General features: G+C 44.0%; 1 protein-coding gene and 1 non-coding gene across 3 annotated transcripts in view; one reads left to right on the plus strand and one right to left on the minus strand.

Annotated features, from left to right (window-relative positions):
- The window catches only part of TIGAR (TP53 induced glycolysis regulatory phosphatase), a 35786-nt gene extending 25948 nt beyond the window's left edge, over positions 1-9838 (plus strand). For both annotated transcript variants that reach the window (XM_049772107.1, XM_049772108.1), the window contains 2 exons: positions 5129-5239; positions 8243-9838. In XM_049772107.1, the coding sequence (XP_049628064.1) occupies positions 5129-5239; positions 8243-8665 (534 nt within the window). In that variant the 3' untranslated portion in view covers positions 8666-9838. The remainder of the gene's footprint in view (positions 1-5128; positions 5240-8242) is intronic.
- LOC126008061 (small nucleolar RNA U13) lies at positions 2502-2606 on the minus strand. The gene has a single exon (XR_007495480.1). It is a non-coding gene; the product is annotated as a small nucleolar RNA U13 (small nucleolar RNA).
- Positions 9839-17396: the final 7558 nt, after the last annotated feature.

A 17396-nucleotide genomic window follows, 5' to 3' on the forward strand; every position in this document is an offset into this window, starting at 1 on the left:
GGACACGCACTCTCTGTTACTGTCCAAAGTGCGAGTACATTGCTGCCGGCCAGGCTCCCTCTGTGGCCTGGGAACCAGTTCTGATAGCTGTTGAACGCAGAGTGGGCCCCCCCCCCCCCCCCCCGCTCTGTGGCACCTCGTTCTCTCAGTGGCGTTTCCTCCTCTCCTAGGGTTTCACTGCAGGGGTGTCTGTTGCCGGGCCTCTGTCGGACAATTTCTATTTCTGTGGCCCCCCCCCCACTGCTTCCAGCTCAGAAAAGTGATACCTGTTCTTTTCTCTAGCAAGCTTACTTTCTATGGGGTGTTCAAGCCCATTCATTCATTTATTTCTGTTTCTTTGGCAGGTGGGGGGGCACAGATCTGTTAGTGCCTGGGGTAGATTACGTCCAGCTTGGAGTCCGGGTCCCAGGGATCAAACCTGGGCACTTCCACATGCAAAGCATGGGCTCCAGTCCTTTGGTCTGTCCATCTGTCTGTCTCTTTGTCTCCTCTCTCCTCTCTCTCCCCTCCCTTTTCTTCTCTCTCTATCTTCTCTCTTTCTCTCTCTCCCCTCCCAGGCTATGTGTCCTGACTTTCACCACCTACTTTCTCCTCTGTGCTTAATGCCACCACCAACACCCATATCCATATAACAGGGGATATGTATGGCTCAGTGGTAAAGCTCATGGCTTGCATGGGAGAGAACCTGGGTTCAATCTCCAGAATGTACAGAAAAATAAGAAATAGAACAAGCGTTAGCTGGAAGTTTACGCATTTCAGTGCTGTGCCATATTCCTTCTCAACCATTGTGCAGATTTGGGAGAAAAAAAAATTCCTTTTATGCACTCACATTCCGGGGCCAGAAACCCAGGCCCTCAGAAGTCAGTTCCATGCAAGAGCTGGTTGGCCAAGCTTGCACTGTTCATTCCCCATAGTGGTTTCTGGTCCAGGAGTTCCTGCCCTGGGTTGTGCAATCTGAATGCCTCTGATGGATCTTCTTGCAGCTGTTTCTTCAAAAGCCCCAAAACCCTGGGGCCGAAGCCATCGCACAGTGGGCAGAGCTTTTGCCTTGCACATGGCTGACCCAGGTTTGATCCTTGGCATCCCATATAGTTCCCTGAGTCTGCCAGTACATTTATGAACACAGAACCAACCAAGAGTAACCCCTGAGTACTGCTGAATGTGGCCCCAGTACAGAAACAAAGACTTACTCCTTTTCCTCACTGAAGCTGTGCTGCACTCTGCTGGGAGACCTTGCTCTCCAACCTGATTCGCTTCCACTTCTATTGAGGCTGAGCTCTCTGAGATCTCCCACATTCCAGTGGGGCTTCTCTTGTGGGTGTGTGAGTTGTGGGTGTTAGTTCCCTGCTATTTCCTTCTCAATCCCCACTTTTTCATTGCCTTTCGTGCGCGTGTCTCTGCCATGCTCTATCTCGGTCAGGAGGGGGAGCTGTGGGTCATCACTTTTCTTTCCCTCCGCCCCACCCCTACCATTCTACTATGCCTACGCTACAGCTTTTAAATCCTTCTTTCTTTCTTTCTTTCTTTCTTTCTTTCTTTCTTTCTTTCTTTCTTTTCTTTTCTCTTCTTTCTTTCTTTCTTTCTTCTTTCTTTCTTCTTTCTTTCTTTCTTTCTTTCTTCTTTCTTTCTTTCTTTTCTTTCTTTCTTTCTTTCTTTCTTTCTTTCTTTCTTCTCTTTCTTTCTCTTTCTTTCTTCTTTCTTCTTTCTTTCTTTCTTTCCTTTCCTTTCTCTTCTTTCTTTCTTTCCTTTCTTCCTTCCTTCCTTTCCTTCCTTTCCTTCCTTTCCTTCCTTTCCTTCCTTTCCTTTCCTTTCCTTTCCTTCCTTTCCTTCCTTCCTTCCTTTCCTTTCCTTCCTTTCCTTCCTTTCCTTCCTTTCCTTCCTTTCCTTTCCTTTCCTTTCCTTCCTTTCCTTCCTTCCTTCCTTTCCTTCCTTTCCTTCCTTTCCTTCCTTTCCTCCTTCCTTTCCTTCCTTTCCTTCCTTTCCTTCCTTTCCTTCCTTTCCTTCCTTTCCTTCCCTTCCTTATCCTTCCTTTCCTTCCTTTCCTTCCTTTCCTTTCCTTTTTGTTCTTTCCTTCCTTTTCCTTCCTTTCCTTCCTTTCCTTCCTTTCCTTCCTTTCCTTCTTTCTTCTTTCTTCTTTCTTTCTTTCTTTCTTTCTTTTCTTTCTTTCTTTCTCTTTCTTTCTTTCTTTCTTTCTTTCTTTCTTTCTTTTCTTTCTTTCTTTCTTTCTTTCTTTCTTTCTTTCTTTCTTTCTTTCTTTCTTTCTTTCTTTCTTTCTTTCTTTCTTTCTTTCTTTCTTTCTTTCTTTCTTTCTTTCTTCTTTCCCTCCGCCCCACCCCTACCATTCTACTATGCCTACGCTACAGCTTTTAAATCTTTCTTTCTTCTTTCTTTCTTTCTTTCTTTCTTTCTTTCTTTCTTTCTTTCTTTCTTTCTTTCTTTCTTTCTTGCTTGCTTGCTTGCTTGCTTTCTTGCTTTCTTGCTTTCTTTTTTTTTTTTTTTCACGTCAGAAGGGTAATGTGCCCACGTCGTAACAAGGTTGGAAGGGAGGCACATATCACACAGACGTGTGAAAACCCAATCATCATGCTTATGAACCGTAAAAGGATCAAACGCTTTCTTGCTTTCTTGCTTGCTTTCTTTCTTGCTTTCTTGCTTTCTTTCTTGCTTTCTTTCTTTCTCTCTCTTTCTTTCTCTTTCTTTCTGTCTCTCTTTCTCTCTCTCCTTCCTTCCTTCCTTCCTTCCTTCCTTTCTTTCTTTCTTTCTTTCTTTCTTTCTTTCTTTCTTTCTTTCTTTCTTTCTTTCTTTCTTTCTTTCTTTCTTTCTTTCTTTCTTTCTTTCTTTCTTTCTTTCTTTCTTTCTTTCTTTCCTCCCTCCTTCCTTCTTTCTTTCTTTTTCTCTTCCTTTCTTTTTCTTTCTCTTCCTTCCTTTCTTTCTCTTCCTTTCTTTTCCTTTGTTTCCTTTCCATTTGTTTTGTTTTTTGGGTCACACCCAGCAGCGCTCAGGGGTTACTCCTGGTTCTGTGCTCAGAAATTGCTCCTGGCAGGCTCAGGGGACCATATGGGATGCCGGATTCGAACCACCTTCCTTCTTCATGCAAGGCAAACACCCTGCCTCCATGCTATCTCTCTGGTCTTTTTTTCCTTTTTTTATTTTATTCCTTCCTTCCCTCCCTCCTTACTTCCCTCCCTCCCTCCCTCCCTCCCTTCTTCCTTCCTAATTTATTTTTAACATTCCTCTTTGGAATAGAGGTTGTGTTAGATTTAGTTTCAGAATGTAAGAATTTGGACTTGAGGGCCTGGAGAGATAGCACAGCGGCGTTTGCCTTGCAAGCAGCCGATCCAGGACCAAAGGTGGTTGGTTCGAATCCCGGTGTCCCATATGGTCCCCTGTGCCTGCCAGGAGCTATTTCTGAGCAGACAGCCAGTAGTAACCCCTGAGCAATGCCGGGTGTGGCCCAAAAACAAAAACAAAAACAAAAAAACAAAAACAAACAAAAAAAAAGAATTTGGACTTGATCAGAAAAATCCGTAAAACATATATGCTTATGGGCTGGGGAAGGCTGCTTTGGGGGTAGGGATGTAAATCATTGATAGAGGACTTGCTTTGCACACATATAAAAACCAATCCCCCCCCCAAATAACTTTGAAAAACACGATTTTCCTTTTTATAATTTCCGCTTTAAAACAAAATCTATCAGAAGCTGGTTTAATGCAAACCAGAAAGAATGATTTCTCTTTTAAAGTGAAATGCATGTAATCCATTATTTTTGGGAAATTGAAAGTAAAGCAATATGGAGAAAACAGTATTTCCTTTGTGCATACTAAGAACATTTTGGTATACATGTTCCTGATTTGTCTCTGTTATTTTATCTGTCTATTCATCTATCCACTTATTAGTGTTTTTCTAAATGTAATTATATTTTAGCCAGTTTTCCCACACTGTTCTTAATGTTTGTATTTGTGCATTAGCATGGTCATATAATTGACATCTATTGTACGAATATAACTTACTCTTTTGTTTTATTTTTCTGGAGGGCCAACCCAGCAGTGCTTAGTGGTTACTCCTGGCTCCACCCTCAGAAATTGCTCCTGGCAGGTTTGGGGAATCATATGGGATGCCAGGGAATGAACCCAGGTTGGCCATATGCAAGCAAATGCTCTCTCTACTCACTGTGCTGTCACTCCAGCCCAAATATAATTTATCTTAACTAAATCCTAATGAGTGGCGTGTAAGTTGTAGTCAGGTTTTCTACTGATGTAGAGAATTGTCACCTTTAGGGGCAGGAGTAATATTAAAGTGACTAGGGTATTTGCCTTGCATGTGGATGACCTAGGTCTGTGATGGCTAACCTTTTTGAGCCCGAGTGCCCAAACTGCTGCACAAAACCAAAAGAATTTCCTCGAAGTGTCAGCATGTCAATTAAACCTTAATAACCTCCCACTGCACCAAATATATTAATTGTGGACCTTCCTGTCTGCCAGCTGCAAGGCCTTTGCATGCCACAACTGGCATGCGTGCCATAGGTTCGCCATCACGGAACTAGGTTGATCACTAATAACCCTATACAATTCCTGGAGCCTTCAGGAATGATCCTGGAGCACAGAGCCAGGAGTGATCCCTGGGCAGGTGTGGTGACAAAACACCACCCTCCCTCCAAAGATTGTATAGCTACTTCTTTATAAACCTAATTTATTTCCTAGAAATGGAGTTTCTAGTATACTTTCAGAAAAAGCCATTTTATTTATTTTTATTTGGTGGTATTGGGCCATACCCAAAAACTTAGTCCTGACTTGGGGTTTGCTCCTGGCAGGGCCAGGAGTACCGAAGATTGAACTAGGCTTGGCCTAGGCAAAGTGTCTTCACCACTTTGCCTCTATCACTCTTGGGGTTAGCTTGAGTGAGTTCCTGATTAGGACCCCACCTGGACTCAGTCTGGAATCCTGGATGTCAGCTCTCTTTCCTGGGGGGTTTGGGCTGGCTGTGGCCTGAAGAGATTCCCTTGATGGGTTCAGCGAAAGGAAGCCCAACTCCTTCTCAAATGACCACGTTCTCTTCTTGCCTTTCATCTGGTCCTGGGTAGTGCTGTTGGGAACTCACGGGAATACTTTTGTCTCTCGGGTCCTTGCAGAAATATGGAGTTGCAGAAGGCAAGCCACTCAGTGAGCTGAGGGCAATGGCAAAAGCCAAGGGGGAGGAGTGTCCTTTCTTCACACCGCCGGGAGGAGAGACGCTAGACCAGGTATGTCATGTCTGTGTGAAAGTGGATGGTGGGCAGGTGATTGAGCTCGAAAAGCAACAGTGTCATTGAAATCAGTTTTACTGTGACTAGCAGTGTGAAAGGTTTTGGCTTCTAAAACAACTGCCTGATCTCATTCATTCATCTCTTTTTTTTTTTTTTTTTTTTTTGGTTTTGGTTTTGGTTTTTGGGCCACACCAAGTGGTGTTCAGGCATTATTCCTGGCTCTGTACTCAGAAACCACTCTCGTGAGGCTCATATGGGGACCATATGGGATGCTGGGGATCAAACCTGAGTTGTCTGCCACCATGGTGTCTACCCTTTGTGCTACCGCTCTGGCCCCTTCCCCCCCCCCCTTTTTAAGCTCTCTTGTTTTTCTCATTTAGGGGAAGTTAGCAGCTGTTACAGAACACATTTATTTCTGTTTTGTTTTGTGGTGGTGCTCAGGGTTTATATCTAGCTCTGTTCTCAGAAGATGGGGATGGGGGTGTCTCGTGGTTTGCTGGCAACTGAGCTCGGGTCTTCCACATTTCAGGCCAATACTTTCCCCACTGTACTATCAATCTGGCTCCAGAGAACAGATTCAAAGCAGTTCATTATTAGATGGGACTCTTCGGGGGAACTCCTGGGATGGGAAGTCTTTGACCTGGACTTTGGTAGAGCATGTGATATTCAAGGAAAGTGCTGGGCAAAAAAGAAAGAGGCAGGTGAGAGAGATAATACAGCAGGTAAAGCATGCCTGGCACCTGGTTGATTGTGGTTCAAAATAATAATGACAATATTAGTATGGTTTTTATAATTAATATTAGTATGGGGCTGGAGAGATAGCATGGAGGTAGGGCATTTGCCAAGCATGCAGAAGGATGGTGGTTCGTAATCCCGGCATCCCATATGGTTTCCTGAGCCTGCCAGGAGCGATTTCTGAGCATAGAGCCAGGAGTAATCCCTGAGCACCACCGGGTGTGACACAATAACCAATAATAATAATAATAATAATAATAATAAAATCCCCTGAGCACTGCTAGAAGTGACTCCTGAGGAGTGAGCCAGGGGTATGTATTTATGGACCATACTGCCAGGTTCTCCATGAACTTGTTTTGCTCTTATCTGTTTCTTTGCTACTCTCTCTTTCTTTCTCTCTCTACCTTTCTCTCCCCTCACATCTTTCTAAATAAGATTTAATACAAAAAAAGAACTCTGCAGGGGATAGAGTGATAGCACAGTGGTAGGGCGTTTGCCTTGCACACTACCAACTTGGGACAGACCCAAGTTCAATCCCCAGTGTCCTATATGGTCCCCCAACCTTGCCAGGAGTGATTTCTGAGCACAGAGCCAGGAGTAATCCTTGAACGCCATTGGGTGTGGCCCCAAAACCAAAAGAAAAAAATTCTCTTGCTTTATCAAAAAATCAAAGATAAGAAGATTAGAGTGGGCCCGGAGAGATAGCACAGCGGCATTTGCCTTGCAAGCAGCCGATTCAGGACCAAAGGTGGTTGGTTCGAATCCCGGTGTCCCATATGGTCCCCCGTGCCTGCCAGGAGCTATTTCTGAGCAGACAGTGAGGAGTAACCCCTGAGCACCGCTGGGTGTGGCCCAAAAAACAAACAAAAAAACAAAAAACAAACAAAAAAAAAAGATTAGAGTGATAGTATAGCAAGTAAGGGCACCTGTTTTGTATGCAGTTGACTTGGGTTCAATCCTCAGCACTATATAAGGTCCCCAAGCCTTATCAGGAGGGTCCCCTGGGCATAGAACCAGGAGGAAGCTGAGAATACTGCTGGGTTTGGCCCCCAGATCAGAACAATACAAAGGAAAATGAAGAGGGGGCTAAAGAGTCATCTCAAAGGACTGAGACCATGCTTGGCATGTGATAGGCCTGGGTTCAGTCCTCAGTTCTGCTTCTGCGCGGTCCCCTGAGCAACATAAATTATGTTCGCTGAGCGCAGAGCTGGGAGTAGCCAGGTGTGACTCAAAGAACAATAATGAAAAAAAAACAAAAAAAACAAAAAAAACATGGGGCTGGCTGGAGCTATAGCATGGCAGGGAAGGACTTTGCCTTACATGAGGATGACCCAGGTTCAATCCCCAGCATCCCATCATGTCCATGAGGTTTAAGCTCCGCCAAGAGTAGTTCTTGAGTGCACAGCCAGGAGTAAGCCCTGAGCAAGGCCGACTGTGGCCCCAAAACTGAACCAAATCAAACAATAAAAAGGGAAGAGGCACTTCCAACAAACTGCACACTCTTTCCTGATCTTGCACTATTTTAATGAGCATCTCTTTAGATTTTTGTAGGGACTAGAGATGAAGTACAGTGGGTAGGGCACTTGCTTTGCACACAGCTCACTTATGTTTGATTTCTGGCATCCCAAATGGTCCCCAGAGCACTGCCAGGAGTGATACCTGAGTGCTAGAGCCAGGAGTAACCCTTGAGCATTGTCCCCTTCCCCCCCCAAAAAAAACACAACAAAATAAAACCAAAAATGTTAGCTTTTTGTAGCTTGGACTATCTGTGTTTCAGAGTCAGGAAACAATAATTAGGTCTTATCTTTGCCCCCAATATAATTCTAAGGTTTTACAAATGAGGGCTGATAGGATAGAGGGTTATGGGGGGGGCACTCACACATTCAAGTCTGTAAAACTATAAACTCGGATGAACAAAATTAAAGATTGGGCTTCAAGTTCTTTTCTGAGACTGGAGCGTTAGTACATTGGCTTAGGCTCTTGCCTTGTACACAGCAGAGCCAGGTTTGATCCTCAGCATCCCATATGGTCTCCTGAGCCTGATCACAAATAATCCAAGAATAATTCTCAGCATTGCTGAATGTGTCACCCCCCCCCAACAAAACAAAACTACCAAAATGCAAATAAATAAACAAAAAAAGAGCTTGCCTGCCCACTACTTAAGCAAAAAAGAGTAAAATTAGATAAATCCCATCTGTTTTGCGTTTATGTCACAAGGATGGTCATTCAAGACACTCGATTTCCCTTTTCCTTCCTTCCCTGTAGGTGAAAATGCGTGGGATAGACTTCTTCGAATTTCTCTGTCACCAGATCCTGAAAGAAGCAGATCAAAATGAACAGGCTTCCCAAGAAGGTCCCAACAACTATCTGGAAACGTCTTTGGCGAAGCTATTCCCTTTCAGGAAAAACCATGCCTCCAACTTCAATTCAGACAGTGGTGCTCTGGACTTGGTGGCCAGTGTTTTAGTTGTGAGTCACGGTGCTTACATGAGGAGTCTATTTAACTACTTTATCGTTGACCTCCAGTGTTCCCGACCAGACACGGTGACGAAAGCTGAACTCTTGTCAGTCAGTCCCAACACAGGGATGAGTGTCTTTATCATAGACATAATGAAAGGAGAACAGGTTGAAACCGTAGTTCACTGTGTGTGTATGAACTTCCAGGAGCATCTCAATGGGATGAACTAAGACTCTCCCAAGCTAAGGGTTTTAGCTCTTAGCTTAAGTCAAGCTTGTAGTCTCGTGAGCCTCTTAAAGGTTAGTGGTGCCTTTGGTTTCGTCTTTCTTCTGCTAGTTCTGATTTGGAAACGGTTCTCAAGCTATCTATCACAGCAGGATATAAAACTCAGCTGTTCTCATAGCCACACTGAAACACTACTTTGGAACACCATTTCTTTCTTTCTCTTTCTGTTCCGTTTGATTTTGGGTATGGGCCACATCTGGCAATGCTCAGGGCTTTCTCCTGTCTCTGTGCTCAGGGATCACTCAACTCCTGGCTGGGCTCTGGGACCGCATGGGATGCTGAGGATTGAACCCACCTCAGCCATGTACTAGGCAAGCACCTTACCAGCTGTACTATTTCTCTGGCCTCTGGAATACTAGAATTTATTGTTTCAAACAGAATGACTTGGTCTGAGTACAGTTGGAACTTTTCCAGAATACTTTTAGTGCTGTGTATGCTCATTTATATCTTTAGAAGGTGAATGGATAAAGAAATGAGTTTCTTTAAACTCAATTGTTGCAAACTAAGGGAATTAACATCTCTTACTATCAGTTGCTGTGTGTGTGTTGTTGTTGTTTTTTTTTTAATCTTTTTGCATTGTTATTTTTCTTTAGGGCAAAAAAGAAATCCACAAAGATAAACCAAAACAGTTTAGCCCATTTTATTGACTTGGTACTATATGTTTTATACTATTTTATCTGATGCTTGAAGATGTAACTAAATACAGTTCTCACTGCATATTTATAGTGACAGTATGTTCTATTTTTGAAGTCTTTTGAAAGTATTATCATCCTAAGTCTATAAACTTAAAAAAATCACACTTGAATCAAATATTAGCAAATACAAAGGCAGAAGTCAACTGTTGAGTTTTTTTTTTTAAATTATAACGTCATAATTTTCTAAATTGTACATAATACAATTGTTTCAGGCATTCAGAGTTTCAACACCAATCCCACCACCTACCTGTATGACCTTCCCATCACCAGTGTCCCCAGTTTCCTACCCATCCCCCAAACCTTGTATCTCTTTGCAGGTACAAACAAATGTACTTTATATTGCTCGTTAAAATAAAAATGGCAAGTGGAATGATCAAAAGATAGATAAAATAAAATCAATAAAAGTATCTGTGATTTATTCTATCTCAGTGGTGTTATTAAGATCGTTGTCTGAAAATTTACTGGGCTGAGTAGTGCTAGTTGAACTGTTTGAGTTTACTGTTTTGTTTTTTTTTGTTGTTGTTGTTGTTGTTTTGGGGGGGAGGTCATACCTGGCAGCACTCAGGGGTTACTCCTGGCTCCACACTCAGAAATTGCTCCTGGCAGGCTCAGGGGACCACATAGGATGCCGGAATTCGAACCATGATCCAGCGTCTAAGGCAAACACCTTACCTCTGTGCTATCTCTCTGGCTCTTGACTTTACTGTTTTGCTCATTGAATTTAGTGGACTTGTATGCAACTTTTTCACAATATTTGCTGTGCCGTGCTGTGCTGGGTTGTTAGCACTAGAAGGTTTGCTGCCTTATATGCATCGTTGTGTTCTAGGAGCCATGAAAACAGAATGATTTGTTGCTTGGTGGTTTGTTGAAGTTCACTTGTGGAGCTGAGCTGAATCTGTCAACTCCCTCCTCCCACTCCCCCCCCCCCCCAGACAAACTTTCCTCTCAACTTCCTTTTTTCCTAACCTCTTCCTTTGAGATGTAAAAAAACCCACTGGGTAGTTTCTTTTGAAACTATTTGAATTGACCTTCTCCTACTTGGGATTGGGAGTTGATTTGAATAAAGAAAGGAATCTGATTTTGGATTGGGGAGAGAACGTACATGGCATAGGTAGCATATGGCAGAGAGAGGCCATAAAGAAAAAAGCAGACTAACTCCAGTTAATCTTTTTCTCACTGCTTGGTGAAGAATTTTATTATTTTTATTTCTCTGACATTACCCTGCATCATCAGACCTGGGGTGGCTTCACCCAACACCTGGATTTTATTTTTATTTTACAACTGGCGCCTGAACAGGACCCCCCCACCAATTACCTTTTGTTCCTGGAAGGCCCCAGAGATCTCGGCCTGGACTATTCTATGGCATCATGTCCTCTTCAGGATTATTTGTGGTGAACCCATAGTGATAGCACAGTGGGTAGGATTTTTGCATTGCATGAGGCAGACCCAGGTTCAATCCCTGGCATCCTATTTGGTCTTCTGAGCCTGTCAAGAGTCATTCATGCAAAGCCAGGAGTAACCTCTGATTTTATTTTAAAGATAGGAAGATATGGGAGCTGGCACAGTAGCACAGAGCGGTAAGGCATCTACCTTGCCAGGTTTAGCCTAGGATAGACCTTGGTTGGATCCCCTGGCGTCCCATATGGTCCCCCAAGCCAGGAGTGATTTCTGAGCACATAGCCAGGAGTAACCCCTGAGCATCACAGGGTGTGGCCCAACTCCCCCCAAAATAGATATCTGAGCCAGAGGTAAAAGAGCTGCTATTTCATATCTATAGGATAAAGAATTTAGTTTGAAAAAATCTAGAAGGAAATGAAACAGTTAATAGTTTTCTGCTCAGTTCTTTCAGAAGAAAGTATGAATGAAAGGTGGTTCTCTTAACCACAATTATGGGTTTGGGTTTTTTGTTTGCATTCACATGTGATGTATGTGTATGTCTGTGTGTGTTTTGGTACAGTGGGGGAAGGGGCAAGAGAAGAGAGAACGAGAACTGTTTTTCTTTTTTCCAGCAGGTGGCATCAAAGCAAAGGGATTTTATACTTTAAGATTGATATCTCGGGGCCGGGCGGTGGCGCTAGAGGTAAGGTGTCTGCCTTGCTAGCGCTAGCCTAGGACGGACCGCGGTTCGATCCCCCGGTGTCCCATATGGTCCCCCAAGCCAGGAGCGACTTCTGAGCGCATAGCCAGGAGTAACCCCTGAGCGTCACCGGGTGTGGCCCAAAAACAAAAACAAAAAACAAAACAAAAAAAAAGATTGATATCTCGGGCCCGGAGAGATAGCACTAGCGGTGTTTGCCTTGCAAGCAGCCGATCCAGGACCTAAGGTGGTATGGTTCGAATCCTGCAGTCCCATATGGTTCCACCGTGCAGGCCAGGAGCTTTTTCTGAGCAGACAGCCAGGGAGTAACCCCTGACCACCGCTGGGTGTGCCCCAAAAAACCAAAAAAAAAAAAAAAAAAAAAAAAAAAAAAGATATCTCAAAAATCCTATTCTAGTTTGTATCTGGAAAGGTAGTACAAGGGAATATGGATCCCAGCTTCAATTCCAGGTACCATATAGGATTCCCTCACATCATCAGGAATGACCACTGAGCATAGAGTGAGGAAGCAGTCCTTGAGCACTACTGGGTGTGGTCCAAGCTGCAACCAAGCAAAATGTCTAAATTAAAAGTGTTCTATTATGGGGTTGGAGTGGATAGTATAGTTGTTGATCCAAGTTTGATCCCCGGCATCCCATATGGTTTTTCTATAGCAGCTTTCCAAGATTTTATCTTTCATTTTCAGCAATTTGTTATACAGCTGAGTAATTTTCTTTCCATGAAGTTTGAGGAAACCTTTGTTTGAAAAAATTTGCTGACCATGCACTGGCACATTGGTTTCTCCCAATTTAGGGAATAAATCAGCCATTATATGTACAAATAAATATTTTATTGAGGGGAGTATTATTTGACGGTGCTCAAGCCTTTCTGCTGGCTCTGTGCTCTGCTCAGAGTTCACTTGTAGCAGTATTAAGGGGACCTTCGGTGGTGCTGGGGATTTGAACTAGGCTCAGCTACATGAAAGTGAAGCACTTTACCTTTTGACTATTTCTCTGGCCCTCAAAGAACTCACATATCTTCAATAACTTACACTCTTGTCACATCTGGGACTCCAATAACATTCCTTGTGTGGAGGGGGCATTTCCTCACTGGTGTTTTTTTGTTTGTTTTGTTTTGCTTTGGGGCCACACCTGACAGCACTCAGGGGTTACTCCTGGCTCTGCTCAGAAATTGCTCCTGGCAGGCTCAGGGGACCATGTGGGATGTCTGGGATCAAACCCGGGTCTGTCCTGGGTAGGCAGCATGCAAAGCAAATGCCCTACTGCTGTGCTATTGCTCCAGCCCCCCCAGGACTTCTCTGGCCCCAAACAAGTGCCCCATCACTTTGAGTTATTTCCTTACCCCAACTCATACATATTTTGAACCATTTGATGGAATTCAATCCTATAGAGGACAAAAGATGTTACATTCCTCAATTGGAAGAGCTCATCTCTGTCGATGAATACAATTTGTAGGATAAGACAAAAGAGAAGGAAAATCCACATGTCATATATCTGCTCCTCCCCCCCTCCCCCTTGGATGATTTTAGTAGTTCCCCTTTCCTGTGGATTGTCAGCTTTTAAAATCCTCCGGACCTGGGGCTAGAGCAGTGGTTCTCAAATAGAGGGGCATGCCCCCCCCCCGGGGGGCACGAGGCTTCGTAAAGGGGGGCACGTTTGACTTGGCAAACACTGTCATAACAAGCTAAGCCCCGTGTTTATGTCTCTGTATGTCTCTGGAGCTGAGAGTTGCTGAAGAGTGTTCTGATTCAAACCCCGCTTCGAAAAGCTATGCATTGCAAAACGTGCTCATTGTAGCCATTCATCCAGACATCACCTCTAATTTAAAAAATCAGCTAAAATTATTTTATATATTTTTGTTTTGCAGGTTAAATTTTTTTTTTTTTTTGGTTTTTGGGCCACACCCGGCGTTGCTCAGGGGTTACTCCTGGCTATCTGCTCAGAAATAGCTCCTGGCAGGCACGGGGGACCATATGGGACACCGGGATTCGAACCAACCACTTTTGGTCCTGGATCGGCTGCTTGCAAGGCAAACGCCGCTGTGCTATCTCTCCGGGCCCCAGGTTAAATTTTTTTTAAATAAAGATACTATTTATAGTCGTGTGGGGGGCATGAAAAATGCTTTCTTCCTAGGGGGGCATGACAGAAAATAATTGAGAAGCACTCGGCTAGAGTGACAGCACATCGAGGAGGGTATTTGCTCTGCAGGCTGTCAACCCAGGATTGACCTGGGTTCGATGCCCAGCATTCCATATGGTCCCCGAGCCTGCCAGGAGCAATTTCTGAGCACAGAGCCAGGAGTAACCCCTGAGTGCCGCTGGGTGTGGCCCCAAAACAAAAACAGAAAACAAAACAAAAAATCCTCCAGACCAAAGCAAAAAGAGGAAAGCTTGTCTTTCACTACCACATGGATGGAGCTGGAAGGACCATATTAAGCAAAATAAGCCAGAGGGAGGACAAATAATGGAATGATCTAACTCATACTTGGTTTATAAAGAAACAAAACAATGGGGAGATACGTTATTGAATAACAACAAACTTTTAGTCTTTGGCTACAGATCTGAGGTCACCAAGAGGTGAGGAAAGGACCAAGGAGAGGGGATGGAGACAGGAAGTGACATAAAGTCAGTCGTTATTGTAATAACTGCACTCCAGTAATACAAACCTTAACACTCTTGTAAGCATGTAACCACAACTACAATTAAACAAAGTCCTCAGGCCAGGTATCACATGCTGCTTCTGACTTTTCTTTTGAAATGTACCAGGTAAGACATTTGGCTTTGCATGCAGTCATCCAGGGTTCCATTCTCAGCATTACATATGTTTCTCTGAGTCTATCCAGAGTGATTCCTGAGCATAGAGCCAGGAGTAACCCCTGAGCGTCACCGGGTATGGCCCCCAGACAACCCAAAATAAAGTAGAAATGTAATGTCCCTGGTTCAATGTCGCTATGTACCTAAAATATTATTGTGAAATATTTGTAATCCATTTTGGTCAAAATAAAAATGTAGAAATATGGTAGGGTTAGAGAGATAGGACAATAGGTAGGGCACTTGCCTTGCATATGTATGGCCAACCTGGGTTCTATCCTCTGTACCACATCCAGGCTCCTAAGCCCCACCAGGAGTTATTCTTGAGCACAGAGCCAGGAGTAAGCCATGGGCACTGCTGGACGTACCCCTCCCCTCCGCCCCCAAAAAGAACAAAACCAAAATAAGGTGGAGACATAAATTTTGAGTGCCCAAGTTTCCTCTTCTATAATCCCTTGAATTCTATGCTATTTTTTTTTCTTTTGGGACTATACCTGGTGATGCTTAGGGATCCCTTCTGGCTCTGAACTCAGGAATAACTCTTGGTAGTGCTTGAAGAACCATATAGTGTGGCTAAGGACCAAACCCAGGTCGGCCACGTGCATGGCAAATGTCCTACCTATTGTACTATAGCTCTAGTCTGAATTCTCTTGACATGCTCTTACATTGCAATACACAGAAAAACACCAGCAAGTGCTAAGATAAATTTTTATTTTTCCTTTCAAACAGCAGAAGAGGAAAACAAAAAAAAAAGGTAGGGTTACATTTCTATAAATATCTATAAATATAGAGTGATAGGCAAAATCTTCCAAATAAATAAATAAATATTGTCGCATGCGAAGGGAGAAGAAATTTGCTGGGAGTGGGGGAGGGGGTAGCTACTTTGGCTTGGCCAAAGAGAAAACCCATGATAAATGTTATTGAATGTGTGAGAATACAATCAGTTTACTCTGGAAGTCTGGGGTTTTCCTGGCTAGTTATCAGGACTGGGAGAGCTCCCAGAAATTCTACATAGGGACATCTCTAATGGAAAAGTGAAACTATGAAGAAAGCGTATTTGCCATGTGTTGCTACAAAGTATTTGGATCATGGAAAAGGAACTAATTTCTCTAAGTGAGCTGAGAAACCTCGGGTAGAAACAGTTTTTCTTTTTCTTTTCTTTTCTTTTTTTTTTTTTTGTGGGGGATTGGGTTTTGGATTTGGGGGCACATCTGTTGGCGCTCAGGAATTACTCCTGGCTCTGCGCTCAGAAATTGCTCCTGGGACCATATAGATGCTGGAATTTGAACCTAGGTCCATCCTGTACAGGCAAACACCCTCCCACTGTGCTTCAGCCCCTAGAAACAGTTTCATGTTCTATCTTAAGTAGAAGGAAAAGATTTGTTGCTGAGTTTGGAGATGTGATGGCAGTGGGGAGAAACCATGAGTGAGCTAAGTGTAAAATCTTCCTTCCTTATTAATATCTGTCTTCCTCGTTCATATCTGCATTTTCACTGATGGGAATAGGAAGGCAATTGAGATCCCTCCCTTAAGAGAATCTAAAGCACGGGTTGCAGAAATGGAAAGGGCCTGCCAATTATTGCCCTGTGAAAAGGGTTTTGCTCTCCTACGGGGGAGGACCAGGACTTATGGATAGGAAAATTGGCTACATCTAGAGCCCCAAGAATTTACCAACTGGGGGGAACCAAACTCAGATCAGCCCCAGCATGCAGTAAATAACTCAGCCTCTAGTTCTAGGAGTATCTGGTTGTAGTGCTTTTCCTAAGGCCAGCACATTCTGCCTTGGGGCTATAACCTTTCTAGGGGACCCACCAATCTGCCCTCTTTCCCATCCTCAACCTCCCTGATGCCACTTTAGTAAGAAGGACTCCATTTCCCAGCCCGCAGAGCATCTCTATGTAGCAATGCTCCCATCCCAAGCTGCTTCCCTTGCATAGTAAGGATATTCCATTAACCCACAACTAACTGCAAGGAGCCCAGAGGAAGCCTTTAGTGTATTTCCTCCACTAAAAAAGCAGTGAGGGCCCGGAGAGATAGCACAGCGGCGTTTGCCTTGCAAGCAGCCGATCCAGGACCAAAGGTGGTTGGTTCGAACCCCGGTGTCCCATAGGGTCCCCCGTGCCTGCCAGGAGCTATTTCTGAGCAGATAGCCAGGAGTAACCCCTGAGCTCCACCGGGTGTGGCCAAAAAAAAAAAAAAAAAAAAAAAAAGCAGTGAATTCGCTGGGCATTTGCTTCTTGTTGCAGGCTCAAGTAATAAGGGGAGAAGTCTCCGGAAAAAGAACTGAGGCCAAGCCTGGGCTGGAAAATTCCTCCAATCTTTGGAAAACCAGCTAGATTCCCTACGAAACTCCTTATGGCATTTCACCGCTACCATTATATCACCGCATAATGGAGGCCAATTCTTTTTATGCCTTTTTTTAAACTACAAAAAAAAAAAAAAAAAAAAGGTGGCAGCTATTATATGGCATTTTGTTTGTTTGTTTTCTTTCTGGGTCCCACATGGGGGCGCTTAGGGGTTCCTCCTGACTCTACGCTCAGAAATCGCTCCTGGCAGGTTCGGAGGACCATATGGGATGCCTGGATTCGAACCACCATCCTTCTGCATGCAAGGCAAACGCCCTTCCTCCATGCTATCTTTCCGGCCCCCAATATGACATTTTAAAAAAAAGTGCTGAGATAACTGGAGGAAAACTTAGAAAAAAGCCAATGGGACTGGAGTTATAGTACAGGTGGTAGGGTGTTTGCTTTGCCTCGCATGCAGCTTCCAGCTGCATCCCATATGGTTTCTCGAGCACCATCAGGAGGAGTCAATCCTGAGTGCAGAGCCAGGAGGAACCCCTGGATAGGGCCGGGTGTGGCTCCCCAAACCAACCAACAAACAAAAGAACAAACATGCAAACAATTATGGCACAATTAGGCGGTGAAATACAGTAGCCTTCAACCCCAGGCCTTTTAGGATGCTGAACTTGGTCCTTGCACCAGGATGGAGGGGTGCAGGGATACAGGGATGCAGCTCAGCTAGAGTCATTTTGGGGGGGGAAGAAGTGAGGGTGACCGGGCCGGGTTGGTGGT

This window comes from Suncus etruscus, chromosome 4 (genome assembly GCF_024139225.1).
Source record: "Suncus etruscus isolate mSunEtr1 chromosome 4, mSunEtr1.pri.cur, whole genome shotgun sequence".
In the NCBI taxonomy this organism is placed as follows: domain Eukaryota; kingdom Metazoa; phylum Chordata; class Mammalia; order Eulipotyphla; family Soricidae; genus Suncus; species Suncus etruscus.